The following is a 21,844-nucleotide window of genomic DNA, read 5'->3' on the forward strand; positions in this document are numbered from 1 at the left end:
TCCCCTAGAGAGTAGATGGACATGTGGAGTTTGGGGTCCCTGAACTCACAATTTAAAAATACATCTTTTAGTAAAGTTGATTTTAAGATTGTGCGTTTGAAAATGCCACTTTTAGAAAGTGAGCATTTTCTTGCTTAAACCATTCTATGACTCTGCCTTGTTTTTGGATTCCCTGTCTGGGTCAGTTTGACAGTTGGTTGTTTTTCACCTCACACCAGACAGTGACACAAAGGGAGGTGGGGTGTAACCTGCATTTCCTGATTAGCCATCTCTGCTACGAGGGAGCGGGGGAGTGGTCACTCTCATCTGAAAGGACTGTGCCTGCCTCTAACAATGCCGGCTCCAACCCCCTGGTGTGTGTCTGAGGCCTTGCCTGGGCAAGGCAGGATTTTACAAGTAGGTGTGAGTCCCCTTTGAAGAAAGGTGACTTCAAAGACTAAAATGGGTATAAGAAGGGCACCCAAATCTACAGACTTTAGAAACACTTCTGGAACCAAGAGGAACCTCTGCCTGGAGAAGAGCTGAATAGCTGAGGAAGAAGAGCTGCCCTGCCTGTGACTGTGCTTTGTGGAGCTATTCTGCAGTTGCTGCTTCTGCCAGAGTAAGAGGGCAAAGACTGGACTTTGTGTGCCTTCCATCTTGAGAAGAAATCTCCAAGGGCTTGATCTAGAGCTTGCCTCCTGTTGTTTGAAGTCTCAGGGACAGCAAAGACTTCTCTCTGCCAGCACCTGGAGTCTCTGGAGAGACTCCTACTCTGCCCTGTGGTGCCCATCCAGTTCCTGGGACCCTGAAAGGAGAAGCTGGCAGCCTAAAGACAAGAAAATCCACGCACAGAGCGCCGTGCGGGGAAAAGATTGACGCAAATCCGATCTGCGGCTGAAAAAACGACGCGCCGCCGGCTCCACAGCTGAGAAACGACGCTCGCAGGAAACGCGACTGAAAAATCGAAGCACGGAGCAGGAGAAACGACGCGCAGCATCGCTGACGGAGGCTGGGCGATCGCAACCTGCACGGCGGGATTTTCAAATCATCGTGCGGCTGGATTTTTGACTCAAGTACAGCCGTGCGGAGTTATTTTTGACGCACACCCGCCCGTGCGGGGTTATTTTTGACGCACACCAGGTACATTTTCACTCTAGCAGCGCTAGTGTGTTTTTAAAACTACTTAAAGACTCTTTTTGATTTTTAATTAATAACTTGACTTGTGTATGGTGGATTTTTGTCGTTTTGGTCTTGTTTTGTTTAGATAAATATTTCCTATTTTTCTAAACTGGTGTTGTGTCATTTTGTAGTGTTTTCATTAAGTTACTGTGTGTGTTGGTACAAATACTTTACACCTAGCACTCTGAAGTTAAGCCTACTGCTCTGCCAAGCTACCAAGGGGGTAAGCAGGGGTTAGCTGAGGGTGATTCTCTTTTACCCTGACTAGAGTGAGGGTCCTTGCTTGAACAGGAGGTAACCTGACTGTCAACCAAAGACCCCATTTCTAACATGGAAGTTAATGGAATAATCCTGATTACCTTAGAACTGGGTCAGTGTTATAATACTTTTAATGATGATCTCACTTCTGATTTCTCCGAAATTTGCTATTGTGAATCCTGCTGTGCTGAATCTGCAGTTTTTGATTATCATCCATGTTGACCCTGGCCCTCTCTGCCGGGTTGTCCCCAAACTTTTTGCCTTTTCCCTTCACTTTCTACTGAATTCATTTTTGTTGGTTTTTGGACTCTGGGCACTTTATCACTGCTTACCAATTTTAAATGCATGTGCTCTCTGCTCAAAACATGCTTATCCACAAATTGAATATGTAATTTACTACTAAGTCCCTAGTAAATTGCACTACATGTTCCCAGGGCCTGTAAATTAAATGCTATTAGTGGGCCTGCAGCACTGATTGTGCCTCCCACTTAAGCAACAGTATTAAAGCTTGTCTCAGGCCTGCCATTGCAGCCTGAATGCAGTGTTCCATTGCCATGTCGACATGATATTTAAAACCCCTTGCAAGCCTTAATCTCCCTTTCTATTACATATAAGTCACCACTAAGGTAGAGACTAGGTTGCCCATAGGCAGAGTGCTAAGTCATAAAAAGGCAGGGCATATACTTTTAAGTTTTACATGCCCTGGTAGCGAGAAACGTTCAATTTGTTTTTCGCTAGTGTGAGGCCTAGCCCTCCATTGGTTAACATTGGGGGTTCTTTATTACATTTAATAAGCTATACTTCTTGACTAGGAAGGGGTAGACCTATTGTGTTTAGTACATATGGAATTGTACTAATAAATCCCCTTTAATGGTAAAGTAGGATTGACTATTACAATTTTGAAAATGTCACTTTTAGAAAGTTGGCATTTTCCTCCTCTTAAGCCTTCTGTGCCTACAGCCTGTCTCCAATACATGTCTGAGATGCGGTGGCAGTTGGACTTGTGAATTCTGCCTAGACAGCCACTCACCAATGGAGCTTAGGTGTGACTGTTGGGCCATCAACATTCAGAAGGGCCATCCTGGGAAGGATGGGAGGGAGGACCTGGCCACAGCCTGACACTTACACCTGAATAGACTGTGCCCTGCCCACACACAAAGGGCTTAACGAGCCTGTATTGTTGCTCCAGCCAGCTTGGAGCTGGTGTAAGGGAGGAAGGGAATTTCTTGCACTTCAAAGCCACTGTCCAAATTTTATGGAGACCAATTTATAGGTAGGAACAAAATAGCCCTGCACCGCAGCCTCACAATGTCGAGAAACCGTGTCATTTACCTTTTTATTTTTTTAATGTACATTGTATTTCCAACATTATAATTAATGTGAAATATGTTGTTTAAAATCTAAAGTTTGCATTTTTCCCATCAAAGATATTGATACTAAATAAGCACTGAAATGTATTAAATTGGAATATATACCCCATTGGACTTTCTTTAGTGGTACTTCTGAAAAGCCATGGAAGATGAATTTACTGTAAATTCTGTAATACTTCGCCTGTTCAAAATGCATAGCACATGGCATTGTCTTTCATTGCTGAATCACTAAACTCTTCATTACACTCTGCTATACTGGTGTGTCTGTAGCTGGATTGTCATGACTTTCACATGAAAAGTATAGATGAATTTGGACGGTCTCTTTCACCTGTGATTTGTATGTCGAAACCTGTGCTAAATTCTCAAGGTCCAATTCTCAAAGCTTTTTTTATGAATAGTTTTGTCCTGCTCCTCTAATAAGTATTCATTACACCTGAATACCTAGGCCTAATTAAAAATATATATTTCTGTGTGTAATTGTGTCTTACTGCATGCTTACATGGAACTTGAGAATTTCCAGAGTGAGACATCGTTAGGGCAGTAACTCTTTGTCAATAAATAATAAAACATTGTGGAAACTTTAAAAAAGCACATAAAAGATTGTCCTTCTCTTCTGTCTCTGCGTTATCAGTGACCTAATCAACTTCATACATACAAGGAAAATTAAAAAAAAAAACTCTATCCTGCTGTTAGTGCGTGACAAAGGTATTATTTGATATCATAACTGATAAGTATACCAACGTGGTTTAGGCATTAAGAAATAAACCTGTTTTTTCCTTCTTCTCCAACACAGCTGTGCACCCTGCTGTCCAGAGTATTTGCTGATGATAAGAATAGAAACCAGCTATGGCAGACATATTATATAAAGAATCCTCAGCCCTGCTCTCCTCGGTCTACTCAGGTAAGATCAGTGCTTTTTTCATTTTATCTGTAGTTCTGTTATGACAAGCCCAGCTCCTCTTCACCACCACATAATATATAGGCATGCTAGGAACGGGGCATATTTAAAGCCATAGTGTTCTCTTCTTCTAGGCACTTAGGATAACTCTTCCAACACGAGTGTCACAGTCGCTCCAGTTCAGATTGTGAATGGTTGCCTTTTGTAAGGAGAAAGCACCTCAGTGTTGCTAAACCTACAGTTCCTAAAGCAGTGCACACCTTCCATTTTGAGTCGCAATCTGGAGGGACAAGCCAAGGGGCAAGCAACCATCTCTCTTTGTGATTCAGGGCGAATCCTGTGACTGTGTTGTGCAATACAGTTAATACTGCAAATTACATTGTTGCTTGGTACACTGCAAATGTGGGTTTTGCAGATGCAACGTTGGCATCATGGAGTCCATCAAAGCCTAGAAATCAGGCAGAATGAACTTGTATTTTGAATGTAAATGAGCGCAATGCCATGGTGTTTTCATCAACTGAAAATACACCCCAAAAACTGATAAAAATATGTGGATTCAGCTAGTTAGTCTTAGACAAGACTACGCATCAGAACTCTTCATGCAGAGGAAATATGAGCAAGGGGTCTTTTACCAGAAGCCATTATGTCAAAGTTTCAGGCTTGCAACGTCTTTCTAAAGGAAGAACGACCTTTAAATGAAGTGAAATTGAACATAAAATATATAGATCATTTAAGTCCGGATTTTCAAATGGAAAGAAGAAACGTGGGCACCGCATTGTAGGCTTGACCAATGTTTTTACTGTGCTATTCAAATAACATGAATGTTGTGCACTTTCGTTGTGCATTTTACCATAAATATCTTAGTATTTGTTCGTTATCACTCGTCTACCGGTCTATCTTAGTAGGAGGGCAGAGGGAATGTCATAGTCAATAATGCATAAGCATCCACATTGCGTGGCTTCGTGCACAACAACTTCCGTTCTACAGTAACGTCTGTGAAAGGCACTTATCCTGCTAGAACATTTACTTTGCTGCGACCCACCCCATTCATCATCTCGTAGACTATAACCATGGGATATTTGTGCCTAGCTACATTTTTAAATGCAGATGCGTAGAATGTCTGCGGCTGAAAACAATCTGCATTGCCATACTTACCTCAACCAGAAATGCAGGAGGCCCTCCGTGTTTAGATATTACCTCACTTGAAGAGATTGTGGTTTACTTTTTAAGATGTTTTGTTTTTTTAAAGAAAAATCCTAAACACATTTAGGGCACGAGCAGGCAGTTTAGGAAGGAGTTGCAAAAACTTTGCGATGAAATTAAAATCTTGTAGTAACATATTGTAATACTGCCTACTCCATGCGATGCATTTCACTAACTTACAAGCGACAAGTTACATGGAATTTTTTTCCGACGATGACATGAAACTACTTACATTTTCTGACAGTTATTTCATGTCATTTGGTTGCGTTTACCAATTGTGCCCATGGTCAAAACACTGTTTAAAAGGCCATGTGCTTCTTTAAAAACTCCAAGAAGCATAGATGGATGACTGAATGAATGAAACGAATTGACATGGTGCAGCGGTGACCTCACAGAAGCATCCCGGCGCATATCTATTTTCATCAACCATAGACCATTACCATTGAAAGTAGGTGGTGATAAAATATGTTTTAATATTTTTTCCGAAATGCAGATTGAGAAGTTATTTTTCGGATACACAGGGAAAAGTTCCAAATTCTGGGAACATAAAAGCCAAAGATCTACCACCACATCGTGAGTGTTTTAAAGATAGAATAAACAAACGGTTAGCATCAGATTATAGAGTACGAATTGACATGTAATGCTTCAGGCATTCATGAATGAACATAGGTCCTGTGCCATAATAGGATTTGAGACACACAGTACACTTAATACATGGCTGCCACTTTGAGTCACACCATGTTGCTTTCTGTGAAATCGTGACACTCTTGTAAACAAAAACAAAAAAAAAACAGTTCCAAGATGAGAGCGATCGACGTTGGCTGGTAAAATTTTAAAATGTGGAAGAGAAGAACGGCGTGTTTGCCTACCTGAAGTCTAGTTAGGTTTATTTGGGAGAGATATGAAAACTGCGACATTGCAAAGCAAAGCTGCAACGGTTATCTCTCATTTGAAAAAAGATCTAATGCTATACCGCCCCACCCCTTTCCATGTACTTTTTATATGTTTTTTTCATACACACCTCAAACAGAATACATATGACAGGACAAACTTTGATAATAATGAGGGAGCAGCTCAACAGAAGAGATCAGACGACCATGAAAAAAGACAGAAGAAAGTAATTTTAGATGCCGAGCTTGCAAATTTAATAATCCTTGCCCAGTGATGTCAAGCTTAAGAGTGAAGCTAATACGTCATAGGTGGAGGAGCCTCTGTGTCTATACTTAATATGCGCAAAGATGATTGCAACAGCTAAGCCAAAATGTGACGTCTGCTATTATACAAAATTTAATGCACATGTAGGCGTTTCATAAATTGCATTCGGGAATGGCTAGGGTGACCAGGGGCCAGATGTATCAAACATTTTTGTGTTGGGCCGTTTGCGATCGCAAAAATGCATTTTGGTATGTATCAAGCCCAATTTGCGATTCGGTAACTTGTTACATACCGATTCAGTATTAGGAAGGGGTGTGTCAAGGGAGTCCCTGCCTTATACCGAATCGCAGAGATATGTATGATTGTTTTGTGACTGTGAATGCGGTCGCAAAACAATCGCAGGTAGCATCAAATTTTTCCCATTTGCAAAGGGACCTCTTCCCCTTTGTGAATGCATGCAAAAACATTTTTTAAGAGCAGGCAGTGGTCCTATGGACCACTGCCTGCTCTTAAAAAATGAAAAGAAAACTTGTACTTTTTCTTTTTTAAACGCATCCCATCTTCCTTTAAGGAGAACGGGCTTCATTTAAAAAAAAAAAAAAAGATTGCATTATTTAAAAACATTCACAGACATGGTGGTCTGCTAACCCAAGCAGAACAACATCCCTGTGATTGTAGCCATTCGCAATGGGTCGCAAATTGCGACCTACCTCATGAATATTAATGAGGTAGGTCCATTTGCGAGCCCTTGCGAATCGCCATATGAAACTCTTTGAGTTTCATACATTCCAATAGCAAATACTTAATTGCAATTCGCAAAAAAATGTAATTTGGTTATCGCTATTGGAAATCATGCTACATCTGGCCCCAGATTTTGAATGCCAAAAACCGGGATATTTTGCAAAAAAAAAATAGAAGGACTTAAGCAGCATGATCCAAGGGGCATAGAATGACAGTGCTCATCAATATAGAAATACAGAAACTACAGTAATAAATAAAAAGTCAATTTTAAAACGCAGCAGCCTACATGTTCTCAAAATAGTGCTCTAATAACAGCTGCTAGCAAGTACTGTTTTGTAACACATGAAAACTTGCCTTCGTTGTTTGAAGTCTACCCTCACCGAAAACGGGACCAGACCCAAAATTTCAGAAATCTGCAGAGGCAGCTGCTGTAAGGACCTGGATTGTCCTGCAAAACCGGGATGGCTGGTTACCCTAGGAATGGCGAATCCAATTACCACAAGTTGAAGGAGAGGAGTGGCAGTGTAGTGAGAGAAATGTGAAGAGAGGGAGATAGGCAGGGAAGAGAGAGCTTGCCACTAAGTAGTAGAAGTGCTTGGTGTAAGAAGAATGCGAAAACCATGTCTAGAGGCAAGGGAGTGGGATAGCAAGAAAAAGAGCAAGCGCCTATGCTATATAAGGAAAAGAGAGAGACAAAGCACAGGACATGCACTGCCATTGAGTGCTAAATAACAAATGACAAGGAAAACAGAAATAATAAATATTTTCCCAGATGTAAGCAGTGGAAAGATACACTATACCCATCCAAATCAAGGGTGAACCCTAAATGCTGCAGAGATTGGTCAAACACAAGAATATGGATAATAGCCATTTAATCAAAAGCAGCAAAGTAAGAGGAAGAAATCATCCAATCTTAAGCACATTAAAAGCCTATAAAGCTGTCAGCATGAGGCCTTATAAAGAGAGACCTGGGCAAAAATGTCTTTCATAATCCAAGCAAGAGTGGCTGTACAATAAGGATTGTCTAGAATATTACTAGTTCAGCCATGCTCAGAACACTTATTTGTCATGTTGCCTATCGATTGTTGGGTCCAGGCACATTTTAAATTATGCAGGTGTAATTTATGTAATTTGGGAAATTCAAGTTATGTTGTTATGGGAATTCCTGAAATTACACCATTATGCAACTTTGTGTATTTATGCACTGTTCGTATCAGAATTTTACCTTAAGTGTCTTGGTATATTTCTTTTTACCTCACAAATGTCTTTGTGTCAAAAATTGACATGATGCATTTTACACTAAAATAAAGTGCTGTGTAAGATTTTGATTTCACATAGTTAAATGTAATTTTGCAAAATGTTCCTGACATTTTATGGAATTATGTGAGAGCAAATCACACTAATTTTGCACACATCTAAATAATTCCAATCCGTTCTTCTGGCCTCCACAATAGAGGGAGAAACATTTGGGACCTCATTGAGTTTGGCAGTCCCACCGCGGGATCACTAAACTCACACGGAGGATGCTACTGCCATGGCGGTGATGTCCTCCCAAAGTTTATTACAGTGTTCTGGCCAGGCCGATTGGTGGGAACATTGCAATACGCATTCCTGCCAGTCAGTCCGGCGGTACCAGTACTTTGATATAGGAAGAGCTGAGTCCTATACCGTAGCACAGAGGGGGGCAAACCAGCACCCTTGGAATGTGCACTGTCTGCAAAGCCATGGGCAGTGCAGCGGCCCCGCTGTGGTCCCCGGTACTGGCTTTCTGCCAGCTGGACCCACCATGAAAAGGCTGGCTGGAAAGCAGGGATGTAATCAGCAGGCAGCATTGAGTTCAGTGCCGCCTTGGGTGAGAACAACCCTGACTGCCGTCACCACATCAGGAAGGACGTTCTTAGCAGGGATGGCGGTCTTTAGACAGATCAGCCCACCAAAGTCGTAATTTGGCAGTCGGACCAATGTGGAGTGTGGCAGTCTGCTGCCACCACGAGGCTGGTGGTCCTAGGACTGCCAGCCTCGCAATGAGGCCATAAGTCTTTAATAACCTACCACCTCACAATTGACTCATTGGCTGATTCCTCCTGTACAAACTGTTGTCTTGTCGCCTGACATATTTTCTCTCAAAAGAAAATGGATAAGCAGTAATGGAAGTTTTAGTATCTGTAAAACATTTAAACACAGACTTTCCTAGTAGTGGAGAATAGCTGAAACTGATTAGCTCAAGATGTTTAAATATTCCAGAATATTTAAAGTTAAAGTTGTTTGCAAATTCTAGATTTAACATATATTTGGAGCCTACGCCCCAATTTATTTGAGGTATTTCATCTAACCACAAAGGTATGTAGCGTGATGTGATGTCATGTAATATTTCCATACTTCAAAACAATTAGTCTAATTTGTTGAAATCCAAATTCAACATAAGCCACTGTGGATGTCTTTAAAGGATAAACTGGCCTCCTCTTTCCTTCATCTCACGTTACATTTCATTCTGTAAGCTCATGTAAACCTCAGATCATGTCTCCAGCATCTATGTAACTCAATCTAATGAGCAATACTTGCAATATACATCGCCTGCTGAACTTTGAACCCCAGAAAATATATACTAATGCTGTAATATTGAATGCTAAGAATCTCATGGTTAGGTGTCCACTTCATGGGGTAGGATTGCAAGCAGTAACGGCTTTCTGTTGAAGTTTGATGTGATTTAGGAACTTAGTCACAAATTTCACTTAATATTGTGTCCAGGCAAAAGTTGTAACAACAATAAAAATAGAAGCTATATATTATAACATTGAAGGATCAATAGCTGAATAAAATATCAACATGCAACAAATATCTCGTGAGCTATGTGTCCCCTCTGTGTACACAAGAGGCACCATATGTATCAGCAACCTCTGCACAGATGCTTTCACAACCTTACTGTTGGACTTGACCCTGTCTATAGGACCAGCCCCAGACATTTTGCCTCCATTTTTTTTCATTTTTGTTGGCCTTATACTCTGTGCACTTTACCACTGCTAACCAGTGCTAAAGTGTTGTGCTCTCTCCTTAAAACATGTTAGCTTGGTTAACATTCAATTGGCATATTTAATTTTCTTTTAAGTCCCAAGTAAAGTGGCATTACATGTTCTCAAGGTCCGTAAATTAAATGCTACTAGTGGACCTGCAGCACTGATTGTGCCACCCACTTAAGTAGCCATTAAAACATGTCTCAGGCCTGCTAGTGCAGAGCCAATGTGCGCAGTTTAAACTGCCATTTCGACCTGACAAATTAAACCTTTTGGCAGGCAAAAGCCTTCCTTTCTAATACATATGAGTCACCCACGGGTAGGCCCTGGACAGCCCAGAGAGCAGGGTGCAATGTAAGTAAAAGGTAGGACACATACTTTTAAGTTTAACATGTCCTGGTAGTGAAGAAATGTTTAATTGATTTTTCACTATCGCAAGGCCTACCTCTCCCATAGACTAACATTAGAATTACCTTATTGCATTTCATCAATGGAATTTCCAAATGGAAACAGATTAATTTTTGGCGTCTCTGGATATCTAATTTAAAATTCTAATTTATGGTGTGATTCTCAAATATGCCACTTTTAGATAGTTGACATTTTCTTGCCTTCCCCATTTGGTGCCTGCAGCCTGTCTCTAGGTCACATGACTGGGTGTAGGCAACAGTTGTGCTTTGTGTATTCCTCCTAGACAGCCACACACAATGGGAGCTTAGGAGTGACTAGCTGGGCCATCACTCGCAAAATGGGAGGGAGGAGCTGGACACCTACACCTGAATAGGCTGTGTCCTATCCCCACACAAAGGGCTGTATACCCCCTGTACTTAGTCTGGAGGTAGGGTAGGTAGGGTAGGGATGGCAGGGCAGGGCATCTGTGCATTTCAAAGGCATACCTCTAGAAGCTTCTCCCCACTTCAAAGGCACAGCTAGGTATAGATACTGGACATCAGACACTTTTGGACCTATGGATACTCTGCCAGGAAGAAGGACTGCTGTGCTGCTGTGCTGCTGTGCTGATGAAGGACTGCCACTCTGCTGGACTGTGTGCTGCAGGACTCCTGCTTTAATGAGCTGAGCTACTGCTTGCTTCCCTCTTGCCTTTGTGAAAAGGACTGGACCTGCATTACTTGAACTCAAATCCCAGAGTGACTCCAAAGGCTAGTTGGCTGGCCTCCTGATCTGAAGCATCAGAGGCATAATTGGCTTCCAAAGACCTTGTGTCTGTACCTGGTCTCTGTCTTCTGTACGTCTACCCTGCCAAGTGGTGCCACCTCAGTGCTGGACCCTTGGAAGTGGGCTTTAGGTGCTTTGCCAGACTCTGTGGTTCCAGCAGTATTGACGCATCTCCACTGCTCTGCAGTGTAACTCCAAGCAGAACCTGCGCAGCTCTGCTACTGCATTGGTTGGACCCATTGCAAAGACTTGCGTTGCTACCACAGCCCCCATCACCTCCAGAACTGCCACTGTACGATACATCCTCGGTGCAGGCCCTTGTATCTCCCATCGATGACAGCCTCGATGATGATGCTGAACTCCTCCCCACAGCTCCTCAGAACTGGTGCATCACTCCAACTGCGGGATGCATCCCTGACTCTGGACTTCACATCACAAGTCCTCGTCAATACAATCCTAGATTCTGATGCAACAGGACCTCACACTACACCCTCACCACATCTCGGGGGTATTGCATCGCTTTGGCTGCATGACACATCTTCAATGTGGACTCCTGCAATGCACAGCAAACCAGGAATTAAGGTACCTTGTTCAGCAGGCCTAACTGGGTCCCTGTAGTTGTCCCATGCTCCATTGTGGTCAGCCTGAACTTGTGACTTTGTCCTGACCAGTGAGACCAGATACCCACAGTTGTCACTGTACTTCTTTTAACTCTATTTTTCTCTAAAATGAAATTCAATATCTCTGGTTCAATTAATTGAAGTTTTGTGATTTTGGTCTTGTTTTATTTATTAAATGCAGCTCTAGTTTTCTAACTGGGTGTGGGATCCTTTTTGTGTGGTGTTCTCGCTGTGTTATTGTTTGAAGTGTTGCACAAATACGTGGATTTACCCAGTAACAAACATGTAACTGGTGGCCACAGACAATGGTGTGCTGCTCTGTCTTGGCTGGAAATGGAGTTTTTGTAAGTCAGGAAGACGCACAAGTGGCTACAGTCTTCAGTTACTGGTGGGACGCGGCTACTCAAAACAGCTAATTCGGAGTCAGGCCCCTGAGGTCGTTGTGACATTAATGGTCAGGTGAATCAATGTTGGCCAGCCACACTGTGAGAATGGTAGATTTTGCTTCATTGCAGTATGCACTCAGAGAAGGAAGTTCGTTTAACTGAAGTTCTCAAAATGCCAGGTAGTTTACTAATTTATCAATTAGGTCACAATAATGTCATGGCTTTCTCTTAGTTCTTTAAGTCTGATATAAAATCAATAGGAGTGCAGCTAATCTTATGCTTTAGCTCTCCTCTGCCAGAGTCAACCACATAGTTCAGGATGCACATCACATATGTCTGGGTGCTAAGAGTGGCCAAACCTCGGCCACAGTGTTTCTCATTGTGATGCTTCTTTCCAAGCCACAGCTGACAGAGTCCTTCCATTTTTCTATTGAAACATTGATGAGTCAAATCAAGAATACAACGACCTGCCTCTAATTGTTTGTTTAGTGAGTAGGTAGAAGGGTGAGAGGTGCAAGGTGGACATACAAAGGAAATAGCTGTCATAAAGGGTATTCAATTTCACTTAGGCACACACCTTCCTCCTATGTACACATTGAGGGAACCATTTTCCTCAAATACGCTATAACAGTCTACATATAGCATTATATTACATTGTGTGGGCAATGAAGTATCACAGTCATAAAATAATACTTGAATTGGCAAGGGAGGTCCAGTAGACAACCTCCTAATAGGGGTTTCAGATAAAATGCCTGCACTCTGCTTTTTAATCATCTGCAAACAATCATGTTTTTCATGAGTTCCTCAATTTGTTTAAACTAAATTATGTTGCCACCCTAAGTAAGGCATGCACCATTCTGGCTGGCTGGCATAATTTACCATTATCCATCATTGGACGGGTAGCAGTAATTAAAACTTCAATTCTCCCCTTGATTGTTTTTGTCTTCTCAAATATTTGGATTGCAGTTAAGCAAGATTTTTTTGCAGCGGTAGATCAGATGATGCACAAGTATTTATGTCAAGGTAAGAAACCCTACAACAAGCTTACAATGATTCAGCTCTCTATCGAAGATGGGGGTCTGGCACTTCCACACATGAGAAAATATTATCAATCCACGTTTCTCGATTGGTTAAATCATGCTGCACTGGAATGCACTTCTTCAAGTTGCTTATATTTGCAGAAAATGCCCATCGAGTCTGGGATTCAGCTTCAACATTTTTTGAAAATCCCAAAGCAGCCCAAGCGCTCTCAGTAGAAGTCCCCAAGACTACTTGATAAAAGGTATACATGACTCCAAGAAGAATACCAGTTTTCTCTGATGCATCACCAGATGCCATTGAAGGAATGTGGGCTAATAGGCTGATCCCTGCAACATAAAATAATTAAACAGGGGGCCACAGCAGGATACCACAACTTTGGGGATTTTTTATTAGCTGGGCAGAGAAACACCTGGGGGCGATAGTGGCAGATAACTACAACATTTCATCTAACATTGCATTCTCTTATCTCCATGTCCATGAACATCTTTGGGCCTATATACAGGCATCAAGCATAGAAAAATAATATATTAACAAAGCGCATTTTTCGAATAAACCTACCGGTTTAGGAAACTAGTATCGAATTCTGTATTTGTATTTGCATGAGTTGACCACTCTATCGCCGTTTACTTCGATTTCACAATATATCGAAGGGAAAATTGATTTTGAAAGTCTGGGTAGATTCAACCGCATAGCCCACAAAGCTATACAAGGAACAAACTACAAGCACACAGCTTTCTATGCTAAATGGGCTCTGAATTATACTCCATATTGTTTGCATCAAATGTTTCCGTCCTCCTCGGCTCAATGTTTCAGATGCAGCCATCCGTAAGGAGATGGGGCTCATGTGTTTTGTTTTTTTTGTCCAAAGCTATTCGATTTTCGGAGCAAGATTACCAACTTTATGGGTGGAAGGTTACAGGTGCTCATTAAACCGGATTTACGGGGGAATCCTGCCTGCTTATTGTAAACTGAGGCTGTGACAGCAACAGCACGTCTTTACAGGATCTTTAGTTGTAAAGTCATTAATTTTACAATAGTGGAAATCCCCAACCCCTCCTATATTTGAATTCAGGGTATTAAGAATGGATTGTGTTAAGAAATTAGAGGAGATGTATGCTTAGTGCGTGGATGCATAGAAGAAAGCTAAGGGAATTTGGAACCCTCATAGGGAGGCGGGTGTAAAAACATGCAACTGATTGGTCTTCTGTTTTTATCTTTTTAGGCAGATGAACTCAGATGTATTATTTTCAAAATCCTTCTCAATCATGTATTTGTTTTTCTGTCTGTAAGTGTAATGAACTTTTTACCTGATTATCAATAAAAAGAAATAAAAAAAGAAATAGATTATTTGGACTAGCTGGCTGCACACCTCAAGGAATAATTGCAACCCTTGTTAAAGTGAACCCTTGATGACGCAGAAAAAGAAGGTCCGACATATATTCATGCATACCGTGTAATCAATACATATAATGAAGTGTGATTTTAGTAAAGAAAATAATGTACGAGGGAAATTGTGCCCTCGGGGTAGTTCGCCATCATTGTAAACGAGCTTTATTAATCATGAAGTATTGAAAATGTAGTAATCCGTCATAATCGCAAATGTATGCCATGATTTCTTGTTTGAAAACTGTTTTGCTTAGCTTAAATTTAGTACAGGCTTTGGCCTAGTTGCCTGGTTTCAAATTTTAACTGCGTGGTTTTTCCTTGAACTAATGAAACATATATTCTTGCTTGAAGTTGTATTTTTCCAGTAGAGCTGACTGGTACACTTATCTCCAAGGTTTCGTACTAGGCCGGTTTCATCCCCTTTGATACAAGGTCAGTCTCTGCAGGTGCGGACAATGAAGGTACAGATAGTAAAATAATTGGCAAACCATGTTACAATTTGTGTTCCAAGGCTTCAAGGACAGTGTATGCATAAATGAGCGCTAGTAAAAGACAATTTTGATTGGACAATTTGAAGCCAACCTATGAACCCTCCAATGGAAGACCCTGCAGAATTTGGAATGTTTCTTACTTAAACCCACCGGACAAAGAGAAGTCAGCCATTTTCCTCGATGCCAGTTTGAAGCCTGATGCCAGACTCCATTTTGGACGACACCCTGATGCCCTTTTCTCTATCCGAGAGAAAGAGACTTTAAGAATTCTCACCCTAGAGACTTTAACTTTGATTTGCCCCCGTCTTGCCCATGCAGTAACTTTGCCCTATTCTCCTTGCCGTTGCAAGGAAGCTTGCTCTTAACTTTGCCCCTTTGAAATTTGCCCCATGCTGATCAACCGGTATCTGAAGGACGAAGACTTTTCTTGAATGCTGATTGTATTTGGTAAATATGAAAGGATAAATGTATTTTGCATTGTGTTTTTCCTTTTAGGTACCAACTGCTATTTTGATAGGGTCCTAGCTAGAAGTTTTCCAAATTTGTGTTGACTAAATTCGTTTTGCATGAAGTCCCACATGCCAATGCTAATTAGAGATTAGTCGAGGTACTCATTCGATGTATCATGCTAATTTGAAATCTTGGTATGCTGACCAATGTATGCAATTAGTCAAATACAGTTAGTAATATTGGTGATTTGCATTGCGATAACAGAGTGTATCATTATTCAGATTTTACGTAGATTGCGTTTCTTCCGCCGTTATGGACAGCTAGTAATGTTCATATACATATATCAATTGGTTTTGAGACATATATACATCGTGCTAGCTTTGTTAATATAGGGGAAATAAATTCACTAACTTTTAATAAACTGGTGTGGTTATTCATGACTGAAAGGTCATGGTGCGCCGAAATACCAACTGTTATTGATTTCTGATGTGCTATATTGATCTATTAATTGAGTATTGATTACCGATTGTAATAGTTATTGATTATTGATCTGAGTGACTCGACTATTTTAGGATGAGGAGAGCCCTTTGGGACCCCATCCGAACGATAGACAGAGTCAAGTTAGAATTTTCTTTGATAAAACAAGTTGGAGAGATGATGATGCCCTAAGTTCCCAATGACTTTCCCGAAATCTCAGAGCTTGCGAATGAGGAACATGGAGGTATGAGAATGGTCTCAGTGTTTCTAGTGACGGTATGAGTGAAGTTAGGGTTTTGCGCTTGCACAGCTTATCGCCGCAGATTAATTGAGAAGTTTGTGAGGATTTTAGGGTGGTTAAAAGATATTAGAGGAGTGTTACTCCAAAGGTGTGAGAGTAGGGAAGTCGTCGAACTTCACGTGTGTGTAGCGCTTTGAGCAGAAAAATTGTCCACGTGGTTGTTGATGTTGAGACGGGCCCTGCGAGGTCAAGAGACTCCGGAGTATGTTGAAAAGTGTATGTGACACTTGTTTGATGTTGTGATCTGGTCAGGTTTAATAGGTTGATCGGGCGTGGTCAGCAAGTCGGTATGAATGTTGCGGAGTGAAAGAAAACTTCGACTTTGAGAGTTGACGAATTCTAAAGTGCACTAGAATAGTTCATTGATCAGTTGAGAGTAAAGTTTGCGGGTCAAATTTTGCTTGCGAAAGTGGGAAACCGAGAAAGATGGAATAACTGCTGAGGCTAGTGAAAAATCCCTAAGGTTTCTGAAGCGATTGTATTACCTTTCCTGTAGTAAACCAACAGATCTGTTTTATTCTTTTGGTTAAGTGCTCGCGTTATATTGCAGAAATTAGTTTATGAGTGAAGCCGAATGAAAAGAGGACAAGCCGCAGGACTTTGTCAGCCGCAGTGTGTGAGTGTGACGTCACTAGGAGCCGCGCTGGGATAGGTCGGTTGGTGAGAATGGTCGCGCACGGATTGGACGCAGTCCGTGAAGCGCAATTGGAAGGGGAAAGGCAAGCGAAGAGTATTCCGGGAATTAAAGTCACTTATTGATTACATATCTTAGAAAACAAAAGACGAAAAGATGAAATTTTCAATGCATTTAAGAGTGCCATGAGGGGAGATGTTTATATTAAAGCAAATGTAGGAGAAGAAACACCGCCTGAGGGTACACCAGCTTACATCGTCATTGAAGAAAAGGGTGTAGCGCCATGTCTTTGGTTAAAACAATGGTGCAAATTAACAGAGAAACATGGAAGTGTAGCGTTCCCTATCCATGGATCGTTTAATCTAAGAGTTTTAGAAAATCTGAGATTTGCGCTATACGACATGAAAGTACCTCCAAGACCACCACAGTTTGAGGCACTAGCAATTTGGGAGCTAATAGCTAGAAACCAACAACAAAAGAAATTTGAGACAAGAATAAGAAAAGTAGAAAAGACACTAGCAGATGCTAGATGGGACAGCACACAAAAGGTTTGGAGATCAGACGTATTGCAGGGGATTAAATTGTTTCCAGCGATTACTGATGAAGCGGAGACGGAAGGAAGGAAAGCCACCTATAAGACAAACAGGAGTCAGTCCAGAGAGAGAGAGAAAGCAATAGAAACTCGAAAAGGGGAGACGAGTCAGATGATGAGGAGTTCATTATACAATTGCTGAATGATCGCCCACCACCATATGTGGAAAGCGAAAAAGGCTCAAGCATTAGTACTGCCCCTCCAGAACCAATACAGGATAATGTAACACCAAATTTGAGAATATCTCAGAGGCCGAGCAGCTCCGACATGCCTTTCTCACCACAAATACCACAGATTCAGAGAATTTACCCAGACGTGCCTACATTGAAAACTGCTGATAACTATCAGCCACAGGTTCAAAGGCACTGTTGTGATGAGCATAATATGGAAATGACTTCTGATTCAATGGCACAGGGAGGACAAAACTATCAGAGACCGACATTGATTCAAGCTGAATCAACACATTTCTTGATGTCCCAAAAGCAGACACAAGAAGTGCGAGTAATAGAAAGCCAGTCAGGTATGCCAGCAATGATGAACCACAATGTGGGGATTAACATGCCACAGAATTCAGGGAACAGACAGAATCCAGACGCAATATCTCTACCTATCACTGTAGGTCCACCAGTACCACTGTACATACAGGCAAATTCAAGCACAAGCGACCAAGGGTTAATGATACAGAATGGGACAGGGAGAAGATGCATAGAAACCACTCCAGAGACAACTCCGATAGCGGCACTGCCAAATGGATCTGGGTCCTTGTCGGAATTTAGTCCAATTCCAATTTGTGCTCCGTCAACCGTAGTAAGGTCACATCCACCACTATTAGTACCGTTAACCTCACAGACTGAAACATTACAGAAACCGTCAGTGGCAGTTGATGTAACTGCTACACTGATGGGACTGAACGCGCAACAGTTAACTCAATGGTTCAACAGCCTGAACTCCCCACAGAGTACATGTAGCGGGAAGGGAGAAGAATACCTGAATAAAATAAGGTTGGGTATGGAGGTAGATGAACTGGTAGAGGGAACAATGGATTTGAATAGATTAGAATCATACACAGAGGAAGAACTAAGATACATGTGCCCTAGGATTACAAGAGAAGTGAGCAACATACATAAGAAGTTACAAGAAATTGCAGACAGAAACGAGATCGATATAGGTAAGACTAAACACCTGAGCAGAAGTTACAGGTTAGACTTTGAGACAAAAGATTTTGAACACATGAGATCCGCAGGGATGAAAACACACCTTAAGGAGATACTGCAGAGTGCACAGGTCTGGAGATGTTTAGACAAGTGGGAAAGTAGATGGGTTAAGAAAAAGGACAAAAAGAAAGAAAATACTCTAGAGCGGAATGAGAAAAAACAACAGAATGACGATCTGATAACTATGTTACCAATGAGAGAGACAGCAGGGGGAAAACTTGTACATGTACCATGGCACAGGTGCGATATTCAATCCTTTACGGATGACTTTCCCAAATTAAGAGAGAAGCCGATTGAGTGGTATCAACAAACAGATAGATTTGTGAAACTCGCGAAGTGTCTCTGGGAAGACCTGAATACTTTATTTGAAATTGTGGTTCCGGCAGATTTGTGGGAAGATTGTAAAAGGGCTGTAGGTTGGCCGACGAGTGAACCAGAGAGAGATAGGGACACAGGTGCGCCATCACCTACGGTAATGAGTTTGTACCATAAGGTAATCGAGCACTTGAAAACAAAGGTTGCGTCGAAAAATGTGGATTGGCAAAGGATTGACAGGACCGCTCAAGAGGTTAAAGAATCTATACACGCGAATTATGAGAGGTTGATGAAAGCGTTTAAAAATTACAGTGGCACGAAAACAATTGAGCCAAAGGACATGCTCCATTTTGTGTTCAGGTTTGTGGAAGGGCTGAGACCCGAAATTAGCCAGATGATTAAATCGCATCTGATTTGTTGGCAGTCAAAGTCGATCGATGAAGTGTTGAATTCTGCAAAATACTGCAGTGATGAGATTGAGACAAAGCAGAAAAGATTGAAAGAAAAGGTGATAGTGATGCAGCTCAGACAGGTTTACAAGGTTTGCAAGGTTTTCAACAACAGATGCCCAGCAGCAGCAGCAGGGAAATGCTATGTTTCAGCCGCAGATGAGAGGCAGAGGCCGAGGAGGTTTTGTGAATAATGGTCCTGATTTGAATACCGTTATGATTCCAAATGGTATACAGGCAATGAAGAAGGTGATGCCATGTCACACGTGCGGAATCGTCGGGCATTGGAAACGGGAGTGCCCAATGATGGTGCAGGAAGGTGTAGGTCAGCAAAACAATGATGTCAATGCATTCCAGACTATGAGAGGACAAAAATTGAGAGGTCTGAACCCAAATTTTCAAAACAATATAAACCAGATGCAGGGTTTACAACCCATGCAACCGCAACAGGTGCAAATGCCTCGTGTGCAAATGACACAATTGCAGCCAATGCAACAGCAGTTTCCTATGGTACCTAATCAGCAAATGCAAATACCCTTAGCACCAATGAATCAGCAGCAAGCAATGCTTCCTCAACAGGTCACGGGTCAGGGAATGAGTCAAAATGACACAGTACACCAATTCCCACTACACAGCGAGAATGAAATAAACGATGTATGGGAGAGTGGAAGTTCAGATGAGGAGGGAAATTGTGTGCTTGCAGCATCTTTGGAAGTTGATCAAAAGGGTCCGTATGTGGAGGGAAGAGGTATGGGTCATCGCGTTTCATTCTTGGTTGACACAGGAGCTACACGTTCCACTGTTAGGTGCATTGAAGTGCCAAATTTGCCACTTTCAGGGAGGACAGTTCAAGTAGTGGGAGTAGAAAACAGGTACCTGACAAACCCAATCACAGATCCAGTACAAGTCAAAATTGGTAACTATCAAGGGACACATAATTTTGTGGTATGTGACTCAAGCCCGATATCACTGTTAGGGAGAGACCTATTGTGCAAATTGGGATGTTCGATTATGTGTTCGAACAATGGGATTAGAATTCAGACGAGCAGTGATGGGGAAGAAGAGGACAGTGTAGAAGGGGATGAGATGGAGACTGCCGATGAAGAGTATCCCCTGATTACCCTTTACCCAATGATCACTGAAGCAGATATTCCTGCTGAGTTACAGGAAACAGTCGGAAAAGAAGTGTGGGATATGACAGGAAAAGGGGTGGGATTAGTGAAAGGAGTGGAACCAGTGAAAGTGACCGTAAAACCCAATGTAACCTTTCCCCAGACCCCACAGTACCATATGGCACAAGACACCCTCATGAAAGTCGCCCAACTCATTGATGAGTTTGTAAAACAGGGAGTACTGAAAGAAGTGTTAAGCAGTCCATGTAATTCACCAATTATGGGACTAATAAAGCCAAGTGGAAAGGTCCGAATTGTGCAGGACTTGAGGAAAATAAATGACATAATAATAAAATGTTGCCCTGTAGTACCAAATCCAGCTGTGATAATGTTTCAAGTCCCTTGTGATGCTGAGTGGTTCTCAGTCATCGACTTGTCACAAGCATTCTTTTCGGTGCCTCTTCATGAGGACAGCCAATTTCTCTTTTGTTTCAAATTCTTAGACAGAGTTTACAGTTGGTGTCGAATTCCTCAAGGGTTTTCGGAGTCACCGTCAATTTTCAATCAGATTCTAAAGAAAGATTTGGAAGCGTTAGAATTGCCATTCGAGTCAACTCTAGTACAGTACATTGACGACTTACTGATTGCATCCAAGACAGAAAGCGACTGCACAGCCGACACCATTGCCCTATTGTACCATTTGGGAAGGAATGGACACAAGGTGTCTCCTTCAAAATTACAGTTCTGTCAGAAGAAAGTGAAATATTTGGGTCACCAAATAGAGAAAGGGTCACGAAGAATTATGAAGGAAAGAATAACAAGTGTACTTCAAATGAGTCCCCCAAAGACGAGGAGGGAGGTGAGGAAGTTTTTGGGAATGGTGAGCTACTGTCGCCAATGGATTCCCAACTTCTCAACCCTAGCAAAACCTTTACTGAAACTGACCCAGAAGGATGCATTGGATGAAATTGAACTGAAAGGAGAGGAGATGGATGCTTTTATTGAATTGAAAGAATGCATGTGCAGGGCTCCAGCTTTAGGTATGCCTGACTACACAAAGCCTTTCACATTGTTTTGTCATGAACGTGATGCATGTTCCATGTCTGTCTTGACCCAAGCCCATGGTGGCGTAAACAGACCAGTAGCATATTTTTCAGCTACTTTGGATCTGGTCGCAGCAGCACTACCAGGGTGTTTGCGCGCCGTAGCCGCAGTTGGTATCAGCCTCACTCAGAGTGAAGGAATAGTGATGGGACACCCTTTAACTGTCATGGTCCCTCACTCAGTCGAGATACTTTTGACACGTTCCCGAACACAGCACATGACTGGTGCTAGACTCACAAGGTACGAAACAATAATTCTGGGATCACCTAATGTGCAGCTGAAAAGGTGCACTACGTTGAATC

The 21,844-nt window shown here is 41.9% G+C and overlaps 1 protein-coding gene across 2 annotated transcripts in view; it reads left to right on the top strand.

The window, feature by feature from the left end:
• The window catches only part of GALNTL6 (polypeptide N-acetylgalactosaminyltransferase like 6), a 2,249,191-nt gene that overhangs the window by 579,909 nt on the left and 1,647,438 nt on the right, over nucleotides 1-21,844 (top strand). For both annotated transcript variants that reach the window (XM_069244332.1, XM_069244340.1), the window contains one exon: nucleotides 3,583-3,690. In XM_069244332.1, the coding sequence (XP_069100433.1) occupies nucleotides 3,583-3,690 (108 nt within the window). The remainder of the gene's footprint in view (nucleotides 1-3,582; nucleotides 3,691-21,844) is intronic.

This window comes from Pleurodeles waltl, chromosome 1_2 (genome assembly GCF_031143425.1).
Source record: "Pleurodeles waltl isolate 20211129_DDA chromosome 1_2, aPleWal1.hap1.20221129, whole genome shotgun sequence".
NCBI classification, from domain to species: domain Eukaryota; kingdom Metazoa; phylum Chordata; class Amphibia; order Caudata; family Salamandridae; genus Pleurodeles; species Pleurodeles waltl.